This window comes from Pinus tabuliformis, chromosome 2_2 (assembly GCF_031772625.1).
Source record: "Pinus tabuliformis cultivar Carrire ecotype Pingquan chromosome 2_2, CPIR1, whole genome shotgun sequence".
Lineage (NCBI taxonomy): Eukaryota > Viridiplantae > Streptophyta > Pinopsida > Pinales > Pinaceae > Pinus > Pinus tabuliformis.
Window position 1 is genome coordinate 453123882 of NC_142300.1, and position 26612 is coordinate 453150493.

General features: G+C 37.9%; 1 protein-coding gene across 5 annotated transcripts in view; it reads right to left on the reverse strand.

Annotated features, from left to right (window-relative positions):
* Positions 1-11121: 11121 nt before the first annotated feature.
* LOC149193208 (phosphoinositide phosphatase SAC8-like) overlaps positions 11122-26612 on the reverse strand; it is a 143036-nt gene continuing 127545 nt past the window's right edge. For 3 of the 5 annotated variants that reach the window (XM_089404810.1, XM_089404809.1, XM_089404808.1), the window contains exons 14-19: positions 12870-12978; positions 12670-12742; positions 12461-12554; positions 12212-12298; positions 11863-11929; positions 11122-11667 (exon numbers count right to left, since the gene is read on the reverse strand). In XM_089404810.1, the coding sequence (XP_089260936.1) occupies positions 11540-11667; positions 11863-11929; positions 12212-12298; positions 12461-12554; positions 12670-12742; positions 12870-12978 (558 nt within the window). In that variant the 3' untranslated portion in view covers positions 11122-11539. The remainder of the gene's footprint in view (positions 11668-11862; positions 11930-12211; positions 12299-12460; positions 12555-12669; positions 12743-12869; positions 12979-26612) is intronic. The other 2 variants (XM_089404812.1, XM_089404811.1) reach the window with 1 other exon arrangement.

The window sequence follows — 26612 nt, forward strand, 5'->3', positions numbered from 1 at the left end:
GTCATTCTTTGAATCATGATTAACATTTATTTTGTTCTCATTCTGAGTTTGCTCTACTACCTTCTCGTCATTAGGAAGCCTTTCTTGTAGCAATTTTGTCAAACCTTCCTTCCAACCTTCCATGTCCTTCTTCCAATCTTCAATGTTGTCTTTCATACCATCCATCTTAGCTTCCACGCCTTTCTTTAAATCATCCATCTTATCTTCCACGCATTTCTTTAAACCATCCATCTTATCTTCCACGACTTTCTTTAAACCATCCATCTTATCTTCCACGTCTTTCTTCAAACCATCCATCTCAGCTTCTGTTACTTTTTGTGAGAGTGAAATTGTTGCACTTGATCTCGTAATTTTGATATATCATGTTGCATTTCTTCCTCTTCTTCATGAGTCATGCTAGAGCTTTCAGGTTGCTTACTAGGTGTTTCCATTTTCTTTCTTCGGGGCATCAATTAATGATAATTATTCTTCACTATGCCCTTTGAATTCCTTCAAACTAATTTTTCAAACCAAACTTATGCAAAATTTAAAAAAAACTACACACATATTTTCACTTTGTAGGAGCTCGATATTGAATCTGATGTATCTATGATATTTCGTGTCTCCAAGGTCTAAAATTGTGAACTGTGGTAGCCCTCTGAGTCCTATTTCCAACGCCACCAATCTGATCGAAATTGGATTCTCCAAGGAAGCTTTATGCCTAATCTCCCAAGATGACCTGATTATACACTTTCTTAGTAGATAGAACTTGTATGAAGTGCCACATTTCACTGTTTTAACCTTCGGACCTGAAAACAATGCTTAGAAAACTGCAGTCCGTCCTCTTTCTGTAAATTTCAACTAAATATCAATCTGATACTCAGAGAGAAAGTTATGACAATTTTCCTAAGATCACCTATTTGGGATGTAATTCAGGAGCCTACAAAAGCCATAAATGTCGTGAACCTTATTTCCGAAAATGTAGCAAAACAAGATTTGAAATTTAGGCTCGAGCTTAATTAAGATATAAGTTCAAATGGGTTTTAATTTCAGTGTCTTAAACCTCGTAGAAAAAAACTTATAGTGAAAATTCCATTATGACCTATTTGATATGGAATTCTTGAGCTTGCGAAAACCCTAACTTCCTCAGATCATATCTTCGAAAGCATAGCGAGACAAGATCTGAAATTCGGACCTGAGGATCATCGAGATTTTAGCTCAAATAGATTTTTTTTTTAGCTTCTGAAACATCACAGAAAAAAAAGTTATAGCGAAAATGCCACGATGGCCTATTTTGGAGCAGCGAAACCCTAGAATCCAAAGCTCTGATACCAAATGTTATGAAACCAACTTACAAAAAAAAAATAGAAAAGATAGATGAACGACTTCAAAATCAACCTCTTTGAGGGGGCAACCTCCTTTACATTACACACATGAACAATTCTTGGATGGTACAAATGACAAAACCTCCTTTCTATATATAGGAGCCTAAGGGGTCACAATATAACCAAAACCGACATAACAATAATAATATAAGGGCACAACAATAACAATAGTGGGTTTCTATGGGGCACACTAATAACAATATGTGGACAATAGGGGCACAATAATAAAAATAAGGGCTACAATGACAATAGTAATGGGGGAATCACTAGTATTATAGGGACCTAACATCTGAGCAGCCAAATTTCTGTCAACCCACAGAAGAGAACCTTTGAGAAATCTTTGAGATTCCTAGGGAACCCATATTTGACCGAGTTAGAAAGGGGTCAATTTTACAGTCAAATTTCATGGTTTTTCACAAGGAACGTGATAGTGCGGGCAGTTTCTTCATCTGGGTAGCCTACTTTTAGGTTGTCCACGGACTTGGAGGTATAAGATGCATTGTTTCCATGTCTTCATTTGATTTGTTGAGATGATGATTCAATTTTGTGATCCATGTTATGAGAGGATCCCTGTATGCCACTTTATGTGAGAGATCATTATTTTGTCATGCTAAAGGAGAGATTTTATTAGTGAGTGCTCTTATAGAAGAACGTCTCGTGGAGAGACATGCCACTCTAGTAAAAGGGGTTCATCCTTGTATTGACAAAATAATACATCATGTACACATCATCTTCCTGCAACAACCAATGAAGCGACCTCCCCACGCCTGACACCATGCCCAAATATGTAGTCCACACTGGACACACTCTTTTATCATATCATTGAGTTATGGTTGTTCATGTTTATGGCTTCTTATTAGTTTCCTATTTCCTATTAATGGTTTGCTAAAGTGTTGTTAGAATATGCATTTCTCATGACTTCACTAAGCTCATGTAAGCATCAATAAAATGTCATGTATAATGGGGATTTTTGTTTGAAAGCATTCACAGAAATTTCTCGGATCAAGTGGTATTAGAGTGGTCTGACCTTTTTGCTATGGATTATGAATTGAGTGTGCAACAAGAAGGGAAATGGAGAATAACCAAGATCTCTACGAGGCCTTCTACAAGATGGAAAGCATGGTAGATATATTGTTTACAGATTATGAGGAGAAATTGGCAAAAGAGGAACAAGAGAAAGAGAGAGCAGAGGATGATGCTCCATCTCCATATTCGAGTGACTGTTCTTCTTCTTCGTATTCTTTTCATTATTCAAATGAAGAGATCAACTGAGCCTTCAAGCAAAGAATGTTGAATTGAGGAGACTTCTACAAGAAGCAAAAGTGGAGAAGCAGAGATTGCAACTTCAATTACGAGCCACAAGAGAGGCCTTAGAAAAGTTGAAGTGCAATGAATGCTTAGCGAAGTCATCATCACCTACTTTAGAATTAACAACTGAGGTAAAAAGTGGTGATAATTCTCCAGTTTCATTTTCACATAATGTTATTTCTATTGGAAGCATTGAGGTACAAATTTTAGGAACTGACATGAGACTCCTTACTAAGATGGGGTATAAAGTGGGAGGACTTAGTGTTAATGGCCAAGGAATGACTTAGGCATTAGAGGTTGTACAAAGGCCTCAATTTGTAAGATTAGCATACATTGAAGGAGAATGATCAAAGGGAGCAAAAGTAAGGGGTTCTTTAAGTAAGGGGTTCTTCAAGCAAAGAATCCAAACCATTACCGAAACTATCGAGGAAAGAGGATGATGGGAACACATCACAATCTTCCCATGACAATGCACATTGTAGAGGGAGAGCTAAGGCAAGCTCTTATCATCAGGATTGTGCTAGAGACAACCAAGCAAGGTATAAAAAGTCTCATTATGTTAATTTTACTTTTGATTACAAGCAGATTGCTAATGATGAGCAAAGTTTATTGCATAGAAAACCATGTAGTTTGTCTGGCTTTTATAACCATCTAGTTTCCAAGTGGTGGAAAAGAGTGGCAGCAAGAAAGAGGACAAGACGTGAAAGGCCTTCTCCACATCAGGGAAGGAAGAAGGTGTAGAGGAAGAATATCTTTTGCAGTCATCGCAATAGAGGTGGACATCAAAGACCCACATGTTGGGAGTTCCATCAAGAGCAACGACTCAAGAAGGACAAAGTGCCTATGCAGGAACTGTCAATGAATATTTTCAACAAGAGAATCAACTCTAGAATGATGACCCATTCACTTTTCTGAGTGAGAGATGATTTTATTAGATAGGCATATCAATACAGAAGGTCATTTGTTGAATATTAACCATGAAAAACTCTTATATAGACATTTTCTTTTGCATTAGTATATTACCTAAAGTGCCTTATCGGCTAGGGTCATGCATCGTTTCCCTCTTTAAGGGTTTTAACCACATAAAAGCACCAATATACTAATATTTGACTTGGTTCTATGGGAAATTGTTTAAGGTGTTCATCTTATGTGGAAATACATTCTCTTTTCAAGCATGGTATCAAATCCCATTTGAAGACCCATTCACATTGTTGATCTAGATCTTGAACTTGCATCACCACATTGTCAAAAGATTTTTTATTGTGCATTTATGAAATGAATGGATTGTTTTATTTCATCTAAGTGCTACTTTAAATTGGAAACACTTTTCATTTTATTAAAAAATGTTTCCATTTTCTTAAGGTGCATCTATTTTGTTAGATCCAATGGTACACAATTTGATTATGTCTTTTTTATTTTTTCTCTAAATTACCAGTTGTTAATATTTTTGGCTTTTGTGTGCTCTTTGTCATGCACTTCATGCAAACTCACAAATAAAAAATAAGTAAGAAAGTGTTTTGTTTTGTGTATGCTCTTTTGTTTTTCACTTTATGTAAATTCAACAAAGAAAAAGTAGAAAGAAAACTTACATTTTCTATGTAAGCCATCTAAGATATAACTATTTTAAAGTTTCATTTTTTTCTTAAAAATTATGCTTGTGTTTATGTACAATTGTTTAAAAAAAAAATTGTAGGAAAAAAAGGATGTTTCGGGTAAGCACACACTTAATTTCATTTATGAAATATTATCAAATCTATAATTGACTATGCTTAGATCTCAGAGAAATGAAAATTTTACTGATAAGATCTTCACAATTGTAGCAAATATCTTATTGTGGCTAACTTTGATGGATCTGAGGGGGGAAAAGAAACATTTACCCATTAAAGAGATGGTGTGATTTGATATTAAAAGAAAAAAATCCCTTCCCTCCATAATATTTGTTATTTATTTAATATTAATTCACCTTTTGTTATTTATTTAATATTAATTCACCTAGCTAAAAGTTATTTTATTGAATAAAAAATCTTGAGTTGAACTCTTACCTTTTATTAATTTATTTAAAAAAAAAGTTCATGCATCCCTAAATTTTCACATAACTTTATAAATTAACTTAAATTATAAAAATAAATCATTATTAAGTAACTTTAATTTTGTGTGTAAGTTACACAGTGATTACTGCTGGTTATGTTTGTCTTTATCATAATGTATAGTAATCAATAATCATTCTTTCATGGACTTCACATTAAGATGTTATTTGACTAAATATTTTACATGAAATTTCCATATATATATATATATATATATATAGGTATATATCTTAAATTTATTTATCGGTTTTGTAAACAATTGATTAATTGGAGGTTTTACTACCATGACACTTTTGAATTTTATTTATTATTTTCTTATGTTTTTTCCTACTTTCAACTAACTTATAGTTACTTCGCTAATAAAAAAAAATTAGGGACTAATATTCGCAAATGGGCTAGTTTTGGATGGTTTAAAAAAAAATGATTTGTCAATTCCTATTTTTTCTAAAAATGATTCTCCCAAATTTTATAGTGTAAAATTATTTTACGCTAAAAATCACAAAAAAAATTAGAGACTATAAAAAATCATTGGAAATTCAAATATTTCTACAAAAAATAATTAAAAAAAAAAGAGACTATAAAAAATCATTGGAAATTCAAATATTTCTAAAAAAAAATCATTAGACATTTTACAATTTGTGTTATGGACTAGTAAGATTCACCAAAGTTTTTAAACTTTAAGATAAATTTTCATCCCTAAAATTTTCACTATTAAGCATTATTTTGTAATAAGAGTTCAATTCTCCCCACCAATAAAATGATACAAAAATCACATTGTAAAATATCACAAAAATAAAATAAAAATTATTGTGTATTATGGACCAGTAAGATTCACCAAAGTTTCTAAAGTTTAAGATAAATTACCATCCCGTCTATTGGGTCTTGAATAGATAGTGATTGAGTGCTTTGTTAAGACACTCCTTTGTGAAGTCACTAGTTTAATTCCCTCACTTGATTGGGGTGATATATTGGACATGATGAAGATGTAGTCTTGCCAAACTTACCAAAAAAAAGAAGATAAATTTTAGTGATTGAGTGCTTTGTTAAGACACTCCTTTGTGAAGTCACTAGTTTAATTCCCTCACTTGATTGGGGTGATATATTGGACATGATGAAGATGTAGTCTTGCCAAGCTTACCAAAAAAAAGAAGATAAATTTTAGTGATTGAGTGCTTTGTTAAGACACTCCTTTGTGAAGTCACTAGTTTAATTCCCTCACTTGATTGGGGTGATATATTGGACATGATAAAGATGTAGTCTTGCCAAGCGTACCAAAAAAAAGAAGATAAATTTCCAACCGTAAAATTTTCCCTAATAACCATTGTTTTGCAATAAGAGTTCAATTCCCCCCACCAATAAAATGATACAAAAATCAAATTGTAATATACCCCAAAATAAAATAAAAATTATTGTTTAATGTTTTACATTAACAAATAAATAAATATTTAATTAGTTAATACAATATTTATTTTTTTCCATTATAAATAAAAAATATTGTTTAATGTTTTATATTAACAAATAAATAAATATTTAATTAGTTAATACAATATTTTTTTTACCCATTACTTAGGTTTTTTTCTCTCTTCTTTAAAGAAAAAAAAATACCAATTTTGTTGCCCTTTTTTTTAACTTTTTTTTTTTAATAATAATTTTCAACTCAATTGTTGTTGTCGTTGCTCCATTTTTATAAGGTAAGTATAAGCTACAATGCAGCCCTTGTTTTAGAAAAGTGAGTTACTTCATAAATAACTTATTTATAAAAGTAAGGTTATAGTTAAAAAAAAAGAAGAGAGTTTTGTTTTATTCACTCAACCACTTCATTGTGCATTCACACCATGTGAGCCAATTTCTACCTATCACATAGCACTTTGGTTATCGTTTATGCATTTTTAACCTTTCATATTCAAACTATGATTATCTTTTATTTATCAATGCTAACCATTTCTCATTGAAATTTCATATAGATGACAGTGCTATGAAATAAAGCACTATATTGAATTACCTTGGGAAAAAAAACTTGGTGACACTACAAAGAAAATAAAATGGAATAATAAAATGATGAAACATATGAATTATTTAGAATGTTCAATTCTCTTAATTTATAGTTTTACCTTCAAGGAATCAATGACCTAAATGAAGCTTGGTATATGTTGGTAATAATGTTTGGTAAACACAATGAGATTTGAGACCACTAACATGAAAATCAATATTTTCTTTAAATGCCAACAATCTCTGTTACATCGAAGATTATTTGAGTAAGTTCAAAACACTTAGGTTTTTACTTAAAGATTGCCAAACATAAATGAAGAATGAATGTGTATATATGTGACTCTTACTAAGTTTGGTAGTTCATCTCATGTTTTTGTATACTTTTCACTCCACTAGAAAGTTTCTAATATACTTTTACACAACACTTTCTTCAATATTTTGTGATTCTTTGATTAGAGAGAAAGAGATAGAAGCTCACGTATCTTGAGTGATTAGCACTACAAGTGCATCTAACAAGGCTTTAGTGGACCAACAAAAGATAAATCCAAAAAACAAAAGCAACATTCTCACAAGAAGCACAAGAAGGATCGCAAACCCTCTCCCAAAGTGTTTACTCCGAACAATAATAAAGGACCAAAATCGAATTACAAGAAGATTGATAGAGATTATAATTTTGTGGATGAAATAGTCATCTAGAGCCTAAATGTTTTAAAAAGAAAGAGGCATTGGAAGCAACAACAAATAAATACAACATCAATATTGATTTTTCTTCTTCTAATTCTTCTTTCCATGGGCTTGCACTTTCTGCTTCTAGCTTTTCCTTCAACGTAACATCTACTTCCACTAATGAGTGGCTTATAAGAATTTAGAGCATATTATCATATGGCTAACGATAAAGTCATTTTATATACTCTTAATGAATATAACACCAAACAAATATTTTCTCGTGATGATAGATCTCAAAGCACTGTCGGGCTTGAAATAGTTCAGTTAGATTATAGTCATTTTAATGATGCATTATGTTCCAAGTCTTTCCTGCAACCTTTTGTCGGTATATTAAATCACTCATTTAGGTAAAGGTAAAATACTAGATTTCTCACCTCACCTAAGTAGCAATCAAATATTTACAATATTCTAAGCATGTTCTAGTAATGGGAAGTGTTGATGATATACTATGTTGTACAAATTTGACAACCTTGTGTCATCATATTTTCCATCAATTCTTATTCTTTATAGATATGATTTCAACAAACTTTGGTATGAGAAATTTGGCCATCTAAACTATTGCTCATTGTAGCAACTATATAATCAAAATATGGTGATTGGTGTCTCTCATTTCTTGCAAAGATGGTGTTTGTGCTAGCTATGTTCTTAGAAAACATAACCGAGACAGTTTCAACAAATGTCCCTCTTGGCGTGCCTTGAGCCCTTTCCAACATGTTCACAATGATTTGGGTGGTATGGTTTCCTCTCCTCCTTTCTTTGGGTGCAAGTACTTCTTAAACTTCATTGACATCTTCTCTAGACACACTTACATTTATTTCTTGAAACAAGAGTGAAGTTTTTGACATGTGTTTAGCCTACAAAGTTAATTGTAGGAAATCATTGTAGACATTAATTGTAGAAGTCAAGAAACAATAATGTAGATGAATATGTTAACAACAGTTTCACAACTTACTACAATGAACTTGACATCCAAATGCAACATAATATATTCCTTATATGCCAGATCAAAATGTTGTTCATGAGAGAAGTACACATTAAAGGAAATGACGATATGTATGATCAAATATACGGGATTGAATCTTGATTATTGAGCAAAAGTTATTAATTGTATCAATTACATAATAAATCACACTCCCATAGAGGATTTTAAAAATATAACACCAAAAAAAGTAGGCATTAAAATTCAACTAAATGTAAACCACTTCCATGTGTTTGGCATTGAAACATGGTCTCATATTCCTTATGAGAAAAAAGTGAAGTGCATTTTGGTTAGATATTTTGAAGATGCAAAAGGTTATATAGACTTCTTCAAACTCATTCCAATGAAATTATTATTAGGAGAAATGTTAAATTTGATGAAATTCTCTCAACCTGTAAGCCTACTCGGTGTTTATGCCATTATAGACTAACAAGCCATCTTTGACATATGTGCCATTTTCTCTTCCCAACCTTTTTGTTAGTGATGCTATTCTAATTTCTTCTCCAATTGATGATAGTGAGGATGGAAATCCACCTTTGCTTGCTCACCTTCCTCTAGTTAAGTCAATTGAATATGAAGATGCATCAACACGATAAATGTGGATCTGTTCAACACGAGATGCATAAAGTGATATTGTTGGTGATCCTACAAATCAATGGCATACATGTTCAAAAGTCTAGCAAGCCTTTTCTATTTTCACTCAAATTTCATAGAGTCATGATCTAAAATTATTTGAAGGAGCTTTTGGCCATCCAAATTGGGACACAAAAATGAATCAAGAATATTGTTCCTTAATGAAAGATTATACTTGGGATCTTGTATCTCTTTTGAAAGGATGAAAACTTGTCAAATGTAAATGGGTGTATAGAGCTAATTATGCATTAAATATAAGTCTTGAAAGATATAAAGGCTTGATTAATTGTCAATTGATTCTTTCAAGTTGGGGGAATTGAATACACTAACACCATTGTCCTTGTAGTGAAGATGAATTCCATAAGCCTTGTTCCATCCCTTGGATGTTAAAAACCACCAATTGGATGTTAAAACCACCTTCTTGCATGGGAATTTGCAAGAAAAAATTGCATAGAACAACCCCTTAGTTTTGTTTAGAATGACTCCAACCTTGTTTGTCACCTTAAAAAACCTCTCTATGGTCCTAAGCAAGCATCTTGAGCTTGGTATATTAAAATGGATAGCTTTCTTGTTTACACTATCTTTCTAGATGTCACTCTAACCCCAATGTCTATACCAAGCAAGTAGAAAGCCATCTCATAATACTTGTCCTTTACGTTGATGACCTTATCCTCATTGGTAAAGACCCTATACTTTAAAACATGTGAAATCCCTTATTAAGCGATAATTTGAAATGATATACTTAGATTCCATGCACTATTTCCTTGGCCTCCAAGCATTGCAAACCAAGGAAGGAATTTCCTTTTCCTAATTTAAGTATGCATTTGACCTTCTCCACTACTTTCACATGGAAATCAATAAACTAGCCCCATCTTGTTGCTCAAAATATGAAAACATCCTATGAAATTCATTGGAAAGAGCAACAAAAAAATATACTTTAGTATATCCAAGGTACATTGTAGTTTAGGATATATTACAGTTCAAGGGGGACTCCTTTGTTGGTTGGTTTCACTGATTTTGATTGGGTTGGTGACCTCGACGATCAAAAGTCTATTGCAACTTATGTTTTTAGTATTGATTCTGAACCTATCACTTGGGATGCTAACAATACAAGCTCTTATTCTTTTTTCAACAAAAGTAGAGTACCAAGCAGTGGTTAATGTAATTCAAGAGTGCCCTCTAGTGTGACAATCGGAGTGTCGTCAAGCTGACCAAAGATCTAGTTCAACATTAGCACAACCAATGCATTGATCTACAAATGCACTTCATTAGAAAGTTCATTTATGCTCGTGTTCTTAAAGTGCTCTTTTTCCCTACAAATGATCATGTTGTTGACATTTTCACAAAGTCTCTTATAGATATAAAGTTTTCCACAATTCAATCTATGTTAGGAGTTCAAAATCTGCCATTAAAAGAAGATAAACTCTAATTCCTTTGTCACCTTTGTAAATCTTTCAATCTTGTCCCAAGTTGTTCTTGAAGAGTGTTGTTAGGGTATTTAGACACTTAAGAGTTAGTTAAAATCAGCTTGGTCTAATGTGTCTTTAAGTAAAACTGTGTTTCTTTAGTCCATGATCTCTACTTAAAGAGCATGGAGGGTCATTTGCTGAAAATCGATTGTAAATATATTAGCTCAAGTGGCTGTGTTGGCTAAGGCCATGATTTATTTCCCTCTTTGAAAATTTTAACCACGTAAAAACATTGGTGTTAATATTTGATTTGGTTATGTGAATGGCTGATTAAGTGTTTGTCCTATGTGGAAATACCATGTTTCATCAAACAATTACTTATAATCAGATGTAAAGAAGTGTCGATACCAAGTGGAAGACCAAAGAGGAATGGAAACTCCCCTTCTTTTTTGAAAAATTTCTAGTTCATATATCATTAGGACATTTAAAAAAAAAATATTTTTGAGAGAATACTTTTGCATTTTACTGATGAACATATTTCGGAGCTTTCTAGAGAAACAAGCTTCCCAAGTTTGTTTGCACAGCAAAATCTCAAATTTTCAAGTAATGCTGTTGTGGTCGATGACTATACAGAATAGAATGTTGCTATAACTTAAAATTTTCAATTTTACATATAGACATTGGGCATTGATCAAAGTACACACAGATTGATTGTTTCTAGCCCCTCTCTGTGTATATACCTTATGATTTAAGTTGCAATTGACAACTGAAAATTGGGCATTTCCTTGATGCTTGCACAAAAATACACTTGTACGTGACACAAGTTTTTATTCATTTTCCATTTCATGCACTCTCAACTTATAGCATTAAGGCCTCAAATTTAATAATGTGGCCTCGGCAGATGCTAGAAGACATTGCACTATAATACAGTAAACTTAAGCATTGTTAAGTACTCACAGATCTTCTCGACTGCTCAAGCGTGTTAACTATATGTTACACAAGCAAATAAACATCAAGTAGCCCGGGATATTTCTAACCATAAACTTAATATAGCTTGCATAGACGAGGTCGGCTACAGAACAGCCGTCCATTAGCATTTACAATTGCCATTACACCAGCTGTTACACCTGCCCAAACAACTGAACGAAGAAAATGCTGTGCATCACGTGCTGCTGCACAACAGTGTAATCAGAGTAAAAAAAAGACACTATCGGTGTCTGACGACTAAGTATATCAACTTATATGTACAAATATAAATAGTCTTTTCAGTTCAGCTAGAAGTGCACTATACATACTCTCTTTGAAATGATGCTCCTAGAAGTGGAAAGCAAAAAATTGGGGATCAATAAATACATTTGGTAAATTACCTTGGCGAAGAGATAAAGTTGTGACGGTAAGGCCTCCAACTATTAAGACTGATGCAACTGGAAGATACTGGAATGTCATGTCAAACAAACACCAAACCATGGAGAAACGCTGAATCAAGAGGTGATTTTTAACGCACTGATGTGATGATAAAGTGCATGAATACTTTATATTTATGTTTGCATTTCAGCCTAAATTATTTTTGAATGTTTAGCAATAGGAATAGAGGAGTATGAAAATAATTTTGAATAAATAGCTTCAAGATTTTATATGTGATACAGTTAAAAATATAGAGATTCAAGAAAACATCGATGAGCAGTCCTGAAAAGTTTACAGCAAACAAACCCTCACCGCAAGTGACTCGAATCCATTTAGATGGAAAGGGGAGGGGTTGCCTCTACTAACAGTGTAGTGGCCAGCAACTAGATCCATGGCATCCTGCAAATTACTTCATGTCAGAGAACTTGTACAATTTGCAGAAAGAAGTTTCATTTTCAATCCCTGAACCTATAATCAACAGATACCTGCCTTCAAGCTTGGATCCTATTTAGCCTACATAAAGAAACAGTAGCAATCTAAACTATCTCTTGTCAAGCATACCTGCCGAATACCATCATGGAAATTATTCAAATAGTAGCGAGCAAGAGCACTGAACCCATCCTTAATCAGTCCCGACACAGTTTGCCTTCCATATCTGCAAATAAAAAAACATGATTGTCTTTAATGCTAAGGCACATTAGAATTCAGACCTAGTTCAAATTTGCTTGTTCCAACAAACCATTAGAAAAGGATAATGAATTTTAGATTACCTGACAAAATCCCCCTTAAGAGCATGTGTCCCAGAGTACTGTATGCTTACCACATCTCCATGATTTGCCCATACTATAACATACAGAAAACAATATAGATTTATCGAACTACGTTAAACTTACACATGCAATTAGAAAAAGTTTTTTCAGAAATGAGCAGTCATATTACATTTCATCTGCTGAAAGCACAGTTTTCTTACATATTTTGAATTCTCTGTGAAAATCAGGATGTTGTAACATGCACTCGCTTGTACTGAACAGTCCTATCTGCTGCAGTTGAGAATCGAAAGACTTTTGAGCCAAGAAGCTCTGTAGAAAAAAGAAGACAGGCCATTCAAGCTCCTGAAACTGGGGTGTCAACTTTAAAAACAAGTTCCTTATGCAACAAAAATAAGAAACGACAATTAGATATAGATAAACAGCTGCAATTACACAATATTACAGCTTCTCTATTGCTGTATGTTCCAAATCAAGTTGCTGTTACCGTCCGATAACTTTTTTTAAATAAAAGAAGAGGTACTAGAATGCAATGTAACCTACTCAGTTTAAGGCCAATTGGTGACACATATGCAATCAATATCTTGAGTGAATGAATATAATATGGCCATCAAAACACCTCACATGGAGCCAAGACGCACACGGTATCACTTGACATAAATCACCATTCTTCATGTAGCCAAAGCTCACATGGTCATGAACCACTAATAAGTGTCTCCACCAACTTGCATATTCATTCTCACACACATCATATAATTTACTCGAGGGCTGTCGTTCCTAGTTCATTCTAGTAGTAGATGGTCTCGAGCACTGTCATAGTGAGCTCACCCAAATAACTATAAGGGTTATTCTGAGCTCACATTGATATGCGTCAAACTCATATTACGAGCCATGCACTTCCCTCTCATAACCGTCATGGATCCTGTTGTATGAATCAAAGATACTGTCGTCAGATATTTAAATTTTATTGTTCCATATACTTCGGCAATGGCCTAACACAAATTCTGTTGAAAAAAAATCTGAGTGGCTCATTGTATGTATGCGTCTGCACTTGTTCGAACATATACTGTGCCCTTTCGAAATTTTCTTTTTCCCAAAGTTTCCACCCTTAGAAACATTATGGGCCCATGAATTCTGATTCTCTTTCCTCAATTACAGAGTCTTCCTTCCCAGTGTTAAAAATCATAGCCACGTCATCCAAAACAACGGAATCTAGTCTTTACAAGCTCTAGAATAAATTTGCACGCCAATACAATGTTGCAAAACAATAATACCGGGGAATAAACAAGTAGAGGGTAATATAATCTCTTAGAAAATGGAGTTATTTATACAATATTAATACATCTTGTAAGCCTATAGTGGGTCACTTAACATACCATGTGACCTTTATTAATGCTAATTTGACTGTTTAACCTTGAATCGTATTATTGAAGTGTTACTGCTCCAACAAGTTTGACTCTGCCCTGATGTGATTGCGCAGAGAGGCGCTCTACAGCCCATTACACGAGTGAGATGTTGTCTAGTAATGTTACGTTAAAAAAATAAAAATTAGAAAATGGGGTTATTTATACAATATTAATACATCTTGTAGCATCACTTAATTCTAAGGCACTTTGTTAGCCTATAGTGGGTCACTTAACATACCATGTGACCTTTATTAATGCTAATTTGACTGTTTAACCTTTAATCTTATTATTGAAGTGTTACTGCTCCAACAAGTTTGACTCTGCCCTGATGTGATTGCGCAGAGAGGCGCTCTACAGCCCATTACACGAGTGAGATGTTGTCTAGTAACGTTACGTTAAAAAAATAAAAATTAGAAAATGGAGTTATTTATACAATATTAATACATCTTGTAGCATCACTTAATTCTAAGGCACTTTGTTAGCCTATAGTGGGTCACTTAACATACCATGTGACCTTTATTAATGCTAATTTGACTGTTTAACCTTGAATCGTATTATTGAAGTGTTACTGCTCCAACAAGTTTGACTCTGCCCTGATGTGATTGCGCAGAGAGGCACTCTACAGCCCATTACACGAGTGAGATGTTGTCTAGTAACGTTACGTTAAAAAAATAAAAATAAAATATATGTGTTGGCTAATATATGTATATGCAAGAGATGTTATGCGTAACATTATTTTGGCTAATATATGCATATGCAAGAGATGTTATGCGTAACATTATTTTAAAACGAAATTAATAACATTTCTTTAAAAATCAATGTCGGCCATGTTACCGCTCAAACTAGTGGAGGACCTAAAGGGCAAATGCTAGGCCAAGGGCAACAAATGGAGACTTAGCCCACTGTCACCTCAGCTAAGGCTTCCTTCTATTTACGGATTTTCACCGATGGGAGGAGACCCAATATGTATGGAGTCACTAAAGAATGATAAGTCAATGGATATGAGTGACCCAAACCCTTTCTCAGATAAGTTTAAAGGATGGAGCTTGCTTGCTTTCTAAGCAAAGTACTATGTGGTTTTAGGGAAAGGAAGAGGATTTTGAAGGTTAGGTTTATGGGAACAGACTTGTAAAGGAGATCCCCAATCCCTAAAACCCCTGTTGGAGTTGATATCCCGGATGGTCCTTGAAGAATGGACTTTTGAAGAAGTGGGAAAACACGAGGCCAAGTGGCCCCGGTCTAAGATATGAGGAAGGTATGAAGCAACCAATGATATTCTGACACTAGACAAGGTGGGGAAAGGATCAAGAAAATAATTTCACTTGAAGATGTGGTCTTGACCCTATGAGGCACTAGCCTTGGGGATGGCAGGGCAAATTTTGATCCCTAAGCTAGGGCTTGACTTTTCTTCCAACTCCACCGTCGGAATGGCTCCAAAATTGGAGGACTAGAGGAAAGGCCAACGCAAAAGACCCTAGGTGATCAATTTTTTTTTATGGCTAGCTTGTCGGGAAATTGATGCCCTAGTCACCCCAATGTGGCTAGTCTTGGAAGGATGTGAGAAAATGTGGATTTTAGTGAACACCCTTGGTAGATCAGTGCCTTAATCTTTGGGAGAATGGAGTTTGTGTTGAGTAAGAGTAAGATTTCTTGGTTCCCAATCAAGGAGGCCTCAAGATCAATTCGTTTTCCTTCTAGGTCAAGACGAAGCAATCTTGCAGCATTTATACTTTGATGTGCAAGAGACATGGATTGTCAAGGTCAAATTTTACCCCTAGGAGATTTTGTTCCCATTACATGGCCCATACATTGAAGGGAATGTTGTAATAGTGACAAATTCTACAATATTAAGCAGTAAATGCATGTAGCAATTAGTCGTAGAATAGCGAAAATCCCAGTCCAACATATATGACAAAAGTAAACAAGAATAACATCAAAAGCACATACTTACATGTAATAGAGTATATCCTGTTAATTTTAGGTATGTTCTACGCTTATAGCGATTTACTTCAATTTTTAACATTAGCCCAATGACAATATTCAGATTAGCAATGACATCAGCATGGTAGTAAAAGTGTAGATAGAACATAAGCATAAACAGCAGAAGACAAGCTAAGACAAGAGGACACAAGATGTGGCACCAGCCAGGGACAAACCCCAATGTGGGGAAGCCCTTATCAATTCTTCTTATATTCTTCAATAGTTTAGCAGAGAGAGAGATAGTACAAATGCATTTGAAGTCAACACTTTGAGATGCCAAAATAAGAGATTAGACATCAGAGATCTTCACCATGAAGATGACACAATGCAACAGATGATAAGCCTAGAGCAACTCAACCAATTAACCCAACATACTGAAGCTTTCCTTCCATAAGACTCTCCTTCCTTTGTTTCTTCAGTGATCATATTGAAGCTTTCCTTCCATAAGACTCTCCTTCCTTTGCTGCTTCATTGATCATGACAAGGTTGCTGATCTGGCACCTTTCATATGCAGCAAGGTCTGATGCATTTCATGGAAGACCTGGTCACTAGATAGGGCACAAAATCAATGTGCTACAGCACCTACAATACACCCCACAATCCACTTATAGACAGTGACTGGGCTTCATACAGTCCTCCAACGAAACGCTGCATTATATGACTTCTTACCTTATGAACACAGCGCCTAAAAAGGTCTCCAACAACTGGCTATGGCATGTGGCCTAGCCCAACAGTGGACTGCAACTATAGTCTCGCCAAACAATGATCCAAGCAGCCCTTACTTAGCAACCTCTAGCTCCTCCTTATAGCGGATTCTTCTTCCCTTCAAATCAAGCTCAAGAATCATCACCATCATGCCCAGACAGTCCTCAATTAGGCCACGCTATCACCTACAGCAATGTGGCATTATGACAACAGCTTGAGACCTCATTTGCAGTGGCTGGAACCTCCTTGGAATGCGGCTAGGGCAGATAGAAGCCTCATCAAACTGTAGATTAGGTCTCCTAGATTGGGTTGCGGATTAGGGCCTCTTGACTGTGTTTTAGACTGTGGATTAGACTGCGAATTAGGAGACCTTTTGAGCTGCAAATTGAAGCTCCCTTTGACTGCTAGAGCTCCCCTCTAGGACTGCGGCCAGATCTCTCCATTACCAGTGGTTAGGGTAAGGCTAGAATCCTCCCATTAGGACTGCGGCTAGCTGTGAGTTTATCTCTTCCTCTTGACTATGGCTAGGGCTCTTTTAGAGCTTCATTAGACAATGTATAGAGGCTTCCTAAGGCAGCGTATTGAAGCCTCTCCTTGTTGCGAAGAATAGCCTCATTTAGGATAACGTATGACTGTGATTTTATCTCTTGAGGGCAGTGTATAAGATTCTCCCATGACTGCGTCTAGGGCACTCTAGAACAATGACATAGGGTCTCTTCTAGACCTGCATTAAAGCCTCTCCTAGGACTGCGTAGGAGAGCCTCCTTTAGGACAGCGTAGGAGCCTCTCTTCACTATGACAATACTCCTCCATCACTGCCTCTATAGGGCCTGTGTCTAGATGTCTCATGACTCTAATTTAGGGCAACATATAGGTCACTTTTAGATCTCTCCTACCACAAAAACCCAAACAAGTGGAGAGAGATCACATGAGATGAGTGTGTCCAAATGACTTGAAAGTTGCCTCTATTTATGGTGCAACATTGAGGTTGAGTGGGGGTAATTTGGTTGTTGGCCGACCTTGACAAATTGTCAAGTAACACAAATAGATTCATATGTCCATGAATACATGTCGAAATCAGATGATCTGTAGATCAATCCTACACTTCTCGACGAGAGGAATCCAAGAAAAATATCAGTTGCCATAAATAAGAAGACCCACATGGAGTTTGGCCCTAGTTTCCAATTTTAACACTCCCTCTCAACTAGGGAGAACTCCATCTGCTAATCTATTTGCCAATCCGTAGTATCTCTGTCATCAATGCAGTGCCCTGCACTGCTTTACTCTGCTTTGCTTTGCTCTTCTCTGCTCTACTGAACTATGAAGAAGAAGAAATGATCGAGAATGTATCATATCATTCTCTACTGATCCAAAGTCAGTCCCAAATAAAGAGTGTCTCATACCACTCTTACTGATCCGAAGTCAGTCCCAATAAATAGAGTGTCTCATACCACTCTTACTGATCCGAAATCAGTTCCAAATAAGGAGTGTCTCATACCACTCTTACTGATTCGAAATCAGTACCAAATAAAGAGAGTGTCTCATACCATTCTTACTGATCTGAAATCAGTTCCAAAAAAAGAGAGTGTCTCATACCACTCTTACTGATTTGAAATCAGTTCCAAATAAAGAGAGTGTATCATACCACTCTTACCGACCCGAAGTCAGTTCCAATTGATCCCAGATCAATATCATCCTAGCATAAGGAGTACAGTACTACACAATGCATCCATCAATAGTACTATGGTCCCTATCCTAGTTTCCCTGCTCATTGCCAGATGAGAGGTACTTCCCATGAGTCCCAAACTGCATGGGTAGGATGTCTCAACAGGAGAAGGATGAACCACTCATCCTACCTACATGTTGCCATGGGGTATCCCAGGGGAAGGCTGAACCACTCACTCTGTACACAACAAATCACTAGGGGAAGGTTGAACCACTCACCCTATGATTGCTCATCACTCCAAGAAGTACCTCCAAGCCCCCCGGAGCTCCCAAAGCTCAATGTCCATATCATACAAGACCTTTATGAGAGAGTCCCTCCACGACTCCTAGTCGTTCTCAGAAAGTCAAGAATTTGACCTTTCCTAGGGGCTTCATTTGAATATCGGCAACCTGCACATCAGTCCCAGAGTGATGGAACCCTATTGCTCCCCGTTCTACCATATCCCATATAAAGTGGTACCTGATGTCTATATGCTTGGAGCGATCATAGAACACTGGATTCCTCAACAATCGAATCCCAATCAAGGTGTCACAGAAGATCACAGTGGTAACCGACACGTGTCCAAATAGCTCACTGAAGAGCTTCCACACCCAGACAGCTTCAGCAGTGCTCAAAACAACCGATTTCTGCTTCCTGCTCATCTCGGATATCAAAGCAAAACCAAAAGAGAACCAACACCCATAAGTGTATCTCAGTCCATAAGTGATTGTGCCTCGAAGATATCTCAAAATATTCTTGGCACCAATCCAATGAATATGATGAGGCTCGACCATATATAGGTTCAACATGCTAATTGCAAAACATATATCCGAACGGGAGTTCACCAAGAACATCAATGCTATTATGAGTTTACGAAACTCAGAGGCATTTCCCAAATTAGGTCCTGTTAGCTCTGCTACATACTTCGACATTTGGAGGACCAAATACAGGCCTGGCCGGGTTGTTCATGCTCAAAGAGGACTCATATCAGTCATCCTTCTTATTCTCTTTTACTCCGCTTACACTCTCATAACACCTACTACCTCTGTTTCCTTCTAAAACTCTGCCTAAACCCATATCCCCTCAGATCCCCGAGCATGGAGCTTAAACCATAATATAATTTGTTCGTACGACCGCGCTCTGTCACAAGCTTTTCCCTGTCACATCCGACATAAACTGCACAACCGAATCCACATCATCTGATCACCTCCGCCACGATCGAACGACGATCGCTTTTCCCGCTGCCATAACATAGCTGCATGTTAACTTGCGAGAAAAAACGGTTTTTGTGTTTCCCCGCTGCCACGCGTCATGCATTGACTCGTATCGCTCGCCCCAGTACGATTACCACCTTGTGCCCCAAGGCGGCGCGATAAATACCGCCCACCTCTAAAACCGTCCTCCCCGCTCGTTATCTCCCGTGCATTTATGTTGCCCGATAGCCGTTGGATCTGCCAACTCGAGATCCAACGGCTCACGATCGCCTCCCACCTCGCCTTCCCGATAGTCCCCGCCAAGAGATCTCCACCGTTCATTCATCTGATCCGATGGCTGATATCTGTTCCCGTCATGCTCATGCGTCCGCCATGCAGTGCTCTCTTCCATAGCCTGTCCCATGCATCCGAAGGACGAAGGTGGCCAATGTTTAGTACTTTGCGTAGTTACTCCTCAACAACCGCATTCAACAAGAAGGATGGCTGAGAAGAAAAGGACCAACCCGAAAAGGTGAACGCATTTAACAGTTATGGAATTCTATCCTCCACGACACTCCACCTGCTCGAGAAGTACAATAGAGCATCCAAGAAGATCAATTTTGTTCACTACAACAAGCAATTGCACTCAGGAGTTCTGCCAGGCAGTTAAAGCGGTTGGTGGTCCATTATGGCCCCTCCACGTCTAGAATAACAGAACATTTTTGTAATCAAACTCTATATATACCCAAAAAATAGATGTAATCAGGGTTGATGGTTGTAGTTTTGATGTAAGGTTCAACTTCTGGAGACTGTAACTACTTTGATACTTGCAGCGTCTGGTCTTCATTTTCAGCTAATACAAGCTTCTTTTGCTGTTAATTGCTCACTTTCCATTTTTACTTTGTTCTAGGCTGTGCCTGTTATGCATTTGTTCATGTGCTCTTGATATTTAGCATTAGAGGGGCTGTCATCCCACCTTTGTGTTGAAGTCTAGTATGTATCATTGAATGTGTTATGCAGGTTTCTGTTTACTTAGTGCCAGAGAGCTGTCATCCTGTCTATGCATTAGGAAATAGATTTGCAGACCTCTTTACTGGTTGCAGCCGGCCATCACATGGTCTTGTGCATCTGCTGGTGTGGTCAGTATTCTCCATGTACACCTAATCCTCAAATTGTGAGTAATTGGTGGTCTAAAGCCTTGTAGTCTGGGGGTGTTCACCCATGTATGGATTTAAGCATAGTAGAAGTGGTTATCTGGCTTGAACAAACATCATTCCTTCCATTCATCCATTTCCAACATTTTGTTGAGTTTGTAATGTTCGCGAGCATCTCCGAGATACAACCTCTGAGAGTTTCTTGGGGTGATAACATTAATTGGCGCCGTTGCCGGGGAGAGGAGATTGAAGCTCAACTTCCCTGGGAGAACGACATAGTTCCATACTTTGATGATAGACAAAGTCTGGACACATTTTTTGTTGTAATTATCTATCTGGCGACTCTACTGGAGAACTTACCTCGTGGCAACTCCACATTTCAGTTCTAGCTCAGTTTGTGAGGCATACCCGGAGAAATCCTCAGAAATCACCAGCTGACCCAGTGCCTGACCCTGAGAAGATTTCTAAGCAAAAGAAGGCATCACAGAAAGGAGCATCAGGATTAGGTAAGCCTAAAAAATCTTATGTATCTCTGCAAGAGAAGATTATAGCTGAGGATATATAGTTTGAAGATTTAGAGCCCAGCATTGTTAGTAAAGAAATACCTTCAGAGATTCATACAACTCCTTGTCCATTAGTTCCCCTTCGGATCACAGTCCAAAGAAAGCCCCCCATACAGTCCATCACTTTCCTCCCTTGTATCTGTCATCTATTTCATTACTTCCTATCATTCAATCTGCCAGTATCCTCCCACATACCCCAGTTATCGCAGGCCAGCAAGTCCCCACAAGGATGGAAAGAATCATAGCTGCTAGGAATGGACCTTTGGTTTTGCATGTTCCTTTGAATGCCATGCCTGCTGGAGAGTATCAAAAATACATGCCTAAGTTTATTGGTACAGAGGGAGTAACAGTTGAAGAGCACCTTAAGTCCTTTTATAGCTATGCTGATAATCTGGATATCAGTGAGGAGGATGTGTGGATGAGGGTTTTTGTCCAAAGCCTAGATGGAGAGGCTAGAAAATGGTTCAGAGAATTAGCCCCTAGGTCTATAGCAGATATTGAGGCCTTAGATGATGTGTTCCTAAAGCATTGGGGGGATAAGAAAGATCTGCTCTATTATCATACTGAGTTTGGGAACTTACAGAGGGATGGGCTCTCATCATCCTCAGATCCTAAGATCGACGAAATGGCCAGGATGATTGAGTCATTGGCCTTTGAAGTTTCCAAGTTAAGAGTTGAGCAGCATTCAGGAAAGGAGCAGTTGCAGATTTTGCAAAGAAACAGAGATACAAACGAAGACCAAAGGGTGAAGACCCTTTTTCAAGATATAGTCATGGAAGAAGAGCACTTTGAAGAAGAGGATGAGGTCCATGGTATGGAAGACAAGGGCAGTGCCCCCTTCTTAACCAGAGCTACCTATGAAGAGTCATTATCCAAAGGCCCTGCTTATAATTTTGTTGTACCTGCAGAACAACAAGCTTATGAGCAGAAGCAACCAGCAGCAGGTCCCACCATCCTTGAAGACCCTGAGCTTAAAGCCAGCCCAACTTCCCATGACTATGCAAAGCTGCCAGTTGACCAACCTGCTATTATCCCCAGCCCAGTGATCAAGAAGGGTGAAATTAGTTTCCCATCATCTGATGCTTCTCTGTCTGTTCAAGAGACAATCCCTCATAGTGGCCCCCTAGGCACTGAGGCCAGCCATGACTCAATGCCCAAGGCTGATACTGATAATCTCGGTCTTGATATTCCGAACCCTGCCCAGGTGGCCTCCACATAGCTCAAAGGGGCAGTTTGCCAGATCATAGAGGAAGAAGGCGCGCAGATTTGGGACACCTCCTTGGATGGGGTTTGTTCTAAGAAAGATGCAGGAGCAGGTGAGGTCTTTGTGTCCCCCACAGTAGAATACATCGGTTCACCATTTATATTAATTGTGCAGGCCACAAATGACACAGCCGAGTACACAACAGCCATTGTTATTCAGCAGGTGTACAAAAGCTCCCACGAAGAACATCCAAGGATGACAGCATACAGAGAGGGGGTGAAATATAAACCATCGCTACCCGATGAGGTCAAATGCTCTAAATTGTTTGAGGTAGATGATCAAATCAACCCGATTCTGCAAGTCTTTGATGAACCTGCTAACTAAGAGAAGGAGAAACAGTTTTGATGGTCCAGTAGATGGCCAATTTTTGAAGAATTATGTTGTTTAAGGTTTTCGAGCCTTAATGATTGTAAGCATGTTATTTTATAGGTTTTAGCGTAGACTTAATTAGACTCCATGCCCAATGGAATACTATGCAATATTTTTAAGCTTGTTTTGTATGAAAGCATTGGTTTTCAGTTTTTTAGACCTCACAGGGAGGGTCTCATCCCCAGAAAGAGCCAGTGTTAGCTCTGCTACATACTTCGACATTTGGAGGACCAAATACAGGCCTGGCCAGGTTGTTCATGCTCAAAGAGGACTCATATCAGTCATCCTTCTTATTCTCTTTTACTCCGCTTACACTCTCATAACACCTACTACCTCCATTTCCTTCTAAAACTCTGCCTAAACCCATATCCCCTTAGATCCCCGAGCGCGGAGCTTAAACCATAATATAATTTGTTCGAACGACCGCGCTCCGTCACAAGCTTTTCCCTGTCACATCCGACATAAATTGCGCGACCGAATCCACATCGTCTAATCACCTCCGCCACGATCGCACGACGATCGCTTTCCTTGCTACCATAACATAGCCGCACGTTAACTCGCGAGAAAAAGCGGTTTCCGTGTTTCCCCACCGCCACGCGTCATGTGTTGACTCGTATCGCTTGCCCTAGTACGATTACCACCTTGTGCCCCAAGGCGGTGCGATAAATACCGCCCACCTCTAAAACTGTCCTCCCTGCTCGTTATCTCCCGTGCATTTCCGCCGCCCGATAGCCGTTGGATTTGCCAACCCGAGATCCAACGGCTCACGATCGCCTCCCACCTCGCCTTCTCGATAGTCCCCATCGAGAGATCTTTGCCATTCATTCATCTGATCTGATGGCTGATATCTGTTCCCATCATGCTCATGCGTCCGCCATGCAGTCCTCTCTTCCATAGCCTATCCCATGCATCCAAAGGACGAAGGTGGCCAGTGTTTAGTACTTTGCGCAGTTACTCCTCAACAACCACATTCAACAAGAAGGATGGCCGAGAAGAAAAGGACCAGCCCGAGAAGGTGAACGCATTTAACAGTTATGGAATTCTATCCTCCACGACACTCCACCTACTCGAGAAGTACAACAGAGCATCCAAGAAGATCAATTTTGTTCACTACAGCAAGCAATTGCACTCAGGGGTTTTGCAAGGCAATTAAAGCGATTGGTGGTCCATTATGGCCCCTCCACGTCTAGAATAGCAGAACATTTTTGTAATCAAACTCTATATATACCCAAAAAACAGATGTAATCAGGGTTGATGGTTGTAGTTTTGATGTAAGGTTCAACTTCTGGAGACTGTAACTACTTTGATACTTGCAGCGTCTGGTCTTCATTTTCAGCTAATACAAGCTTCTTTTGCTGTTAATTGCTCACTTTCCATTTCTACTCTGTTCTAGGCTGTGCCTGTTATGCATTTGTTCATGTGCTCTTGATATTTAGCATTAGAGGGGCTGTCATCCCACCTCTGTGTTGAAGTCTAGTATGTATCATTGAATGTGTTATGCAGGTTTCTGTTTACTTAGTGCCAGAGAGCTGTCATCCTGTCTATGCATTAGGAAATAGATTTGCAGACCTCTTTACTGGTTGCAGTCGGCCATCACATGGTCTTGTGCATCTGCTGGTGTGGTCAGTATTCTCCATGTACACCTAATCCTCAAACTGTGAGTAATTGGTGGTCTAAAGCCTTGTACTCTGGGGGTGTTCACCCATGTTTGGAGTTAAGCATAGTAGAAGTGGTTATCTGGCTTGAACAAACATCATTCCTTCCATTCATCCATTTCCAACATTTTGTTGAGTTTGTAATGTTCCCGAGTATCTCCAAGATACAACCTAGGAGAGTTTCTTGGGGTGATAACAGGTCCGATAGAATTACCGCACAACTTCTTAAAGTTAGGCTCCATTGGGGTAGTCATGGGCTTGTAGTTCACCATTCCAAATCCGGAATCCAACTTCGTCTTACTTTTGCAAATGAGAGGGTCTGCACCTATCAGAAAGAGGTCGTCCTCATAAGGTACCAGTATGAGAGGTCTATCATCCACAACCTTAAGGCAATGGTTTGGATTGGCTTCACTCCAAGTGAATCTCAACTTCATTAGCTAGCTATCAATCCTCTTATACCAAGCCTGGGGTGTTTGCTCTATATCATAAAGAGATTTCTTCAACCTACATACATGAGATTCCTGATCATGAATCTCAAATCCCTCGGGTTGTTCCACATCTGTGGTCTTGCTATTACATGAGGGGAATTGTCCCCTTATAAGTTTTCCTTTGGTACATCTCAGACATGTACCTACATGCTCTTCTTTGAATCCAGGCATCCCTGTCACTATCTATCGGGTAGGGCCTTACAATGAGTATGGGCAGACCTCCGGTGCCATTGAAGAGATGTGTCACATGACATGGTCCCCATTAGACTTCCTGCAACTTGATACAAATTGCCAACCCTGAACCCAAGAGTAAAAGCATCTTTAAAAATCCTTTTCCAAGCACATACCTTTCCATCGATGAATGCCACCTTGTAACCTTTGTATTCCATTGCCGAAATGGACACTAGGTTCTTCTTGAGATTCAGTATATAAAGAACTTCTTGTAAATGAATCGAGTTACCCTGATCCAATTGAAGAGTAACATTCCCTACACCCTTTACGAGATAGGTGGCATCATCTCCAAGAATAATCTCCAAAATTGTTTCCTTCTCTATCAGATTAGAGAGCGCTTCCTTGTATTCGCTGAAGTGCCTTGACGCACTACTATCAATAAGCCAATTTCCCAAATTTTTCGAAGGAGAGGGCCGCTATAAGATAATACTCCTTTTGCTTATCAAAAAACAACATTTGATTATTCATACCTAGAGTTCCTTGCTTTCTTGGAGAGTCAGCCATTTCCTTGATGTCTTGCATTCCTTTTTCCTTTGCTATTGTACCTGTCATTCCTTCTATCATTGAAGATGCCACTGGAATGATCATCATCATGTGATGTGTCCCTTCTATTTGGACATTCACTTGCATAATAGCCAAACTTATTGCAAGCAAGGCATCTGCCCTTCCTTCCACCCTTAGATACAGAATCTTCATTGAAGTGACCTTTAAGGTAGGCCACCAGACGCTTGTCAATGGAATCTATCATAATCTTCTTCGCTATGACTTCACCCTTGGTGTATTTGATCTTTGGAGCAACCAGTGCATTTGATGAAGGCTAAGGGATTTTATCCTTCACGAAATCCAACACTTCTTGCTCTTGGGAAGTGGGATGAGGAACCCATTGAGCCTTTTGTCCTTTCCAACTGTCTTCGGTGATTGCTCTTTCACTCTTGCTTGGGCTTTGTCTTCACCTCACCTCTGGTACCATGTTAATTTTAAGTATGTTCTATGCTTATAGAAATTTACTTCAATTTTTCACATTAGCCCAATGACAATATTCAGATTAACAATCACATCAGCATGATAGTAAAGTGCAGATAGAATATAAACATAAACAACAGAAGACAAGCCAAGACAAGAGGACACAAGATGTGGCGCCAGCCAGGGACAAACCCCAATGTGGGGAAACCCTTGATCAATTCTTCTTATATTCTCCAATAGTTCAGCAGAGATAAGATAATACAAATACAT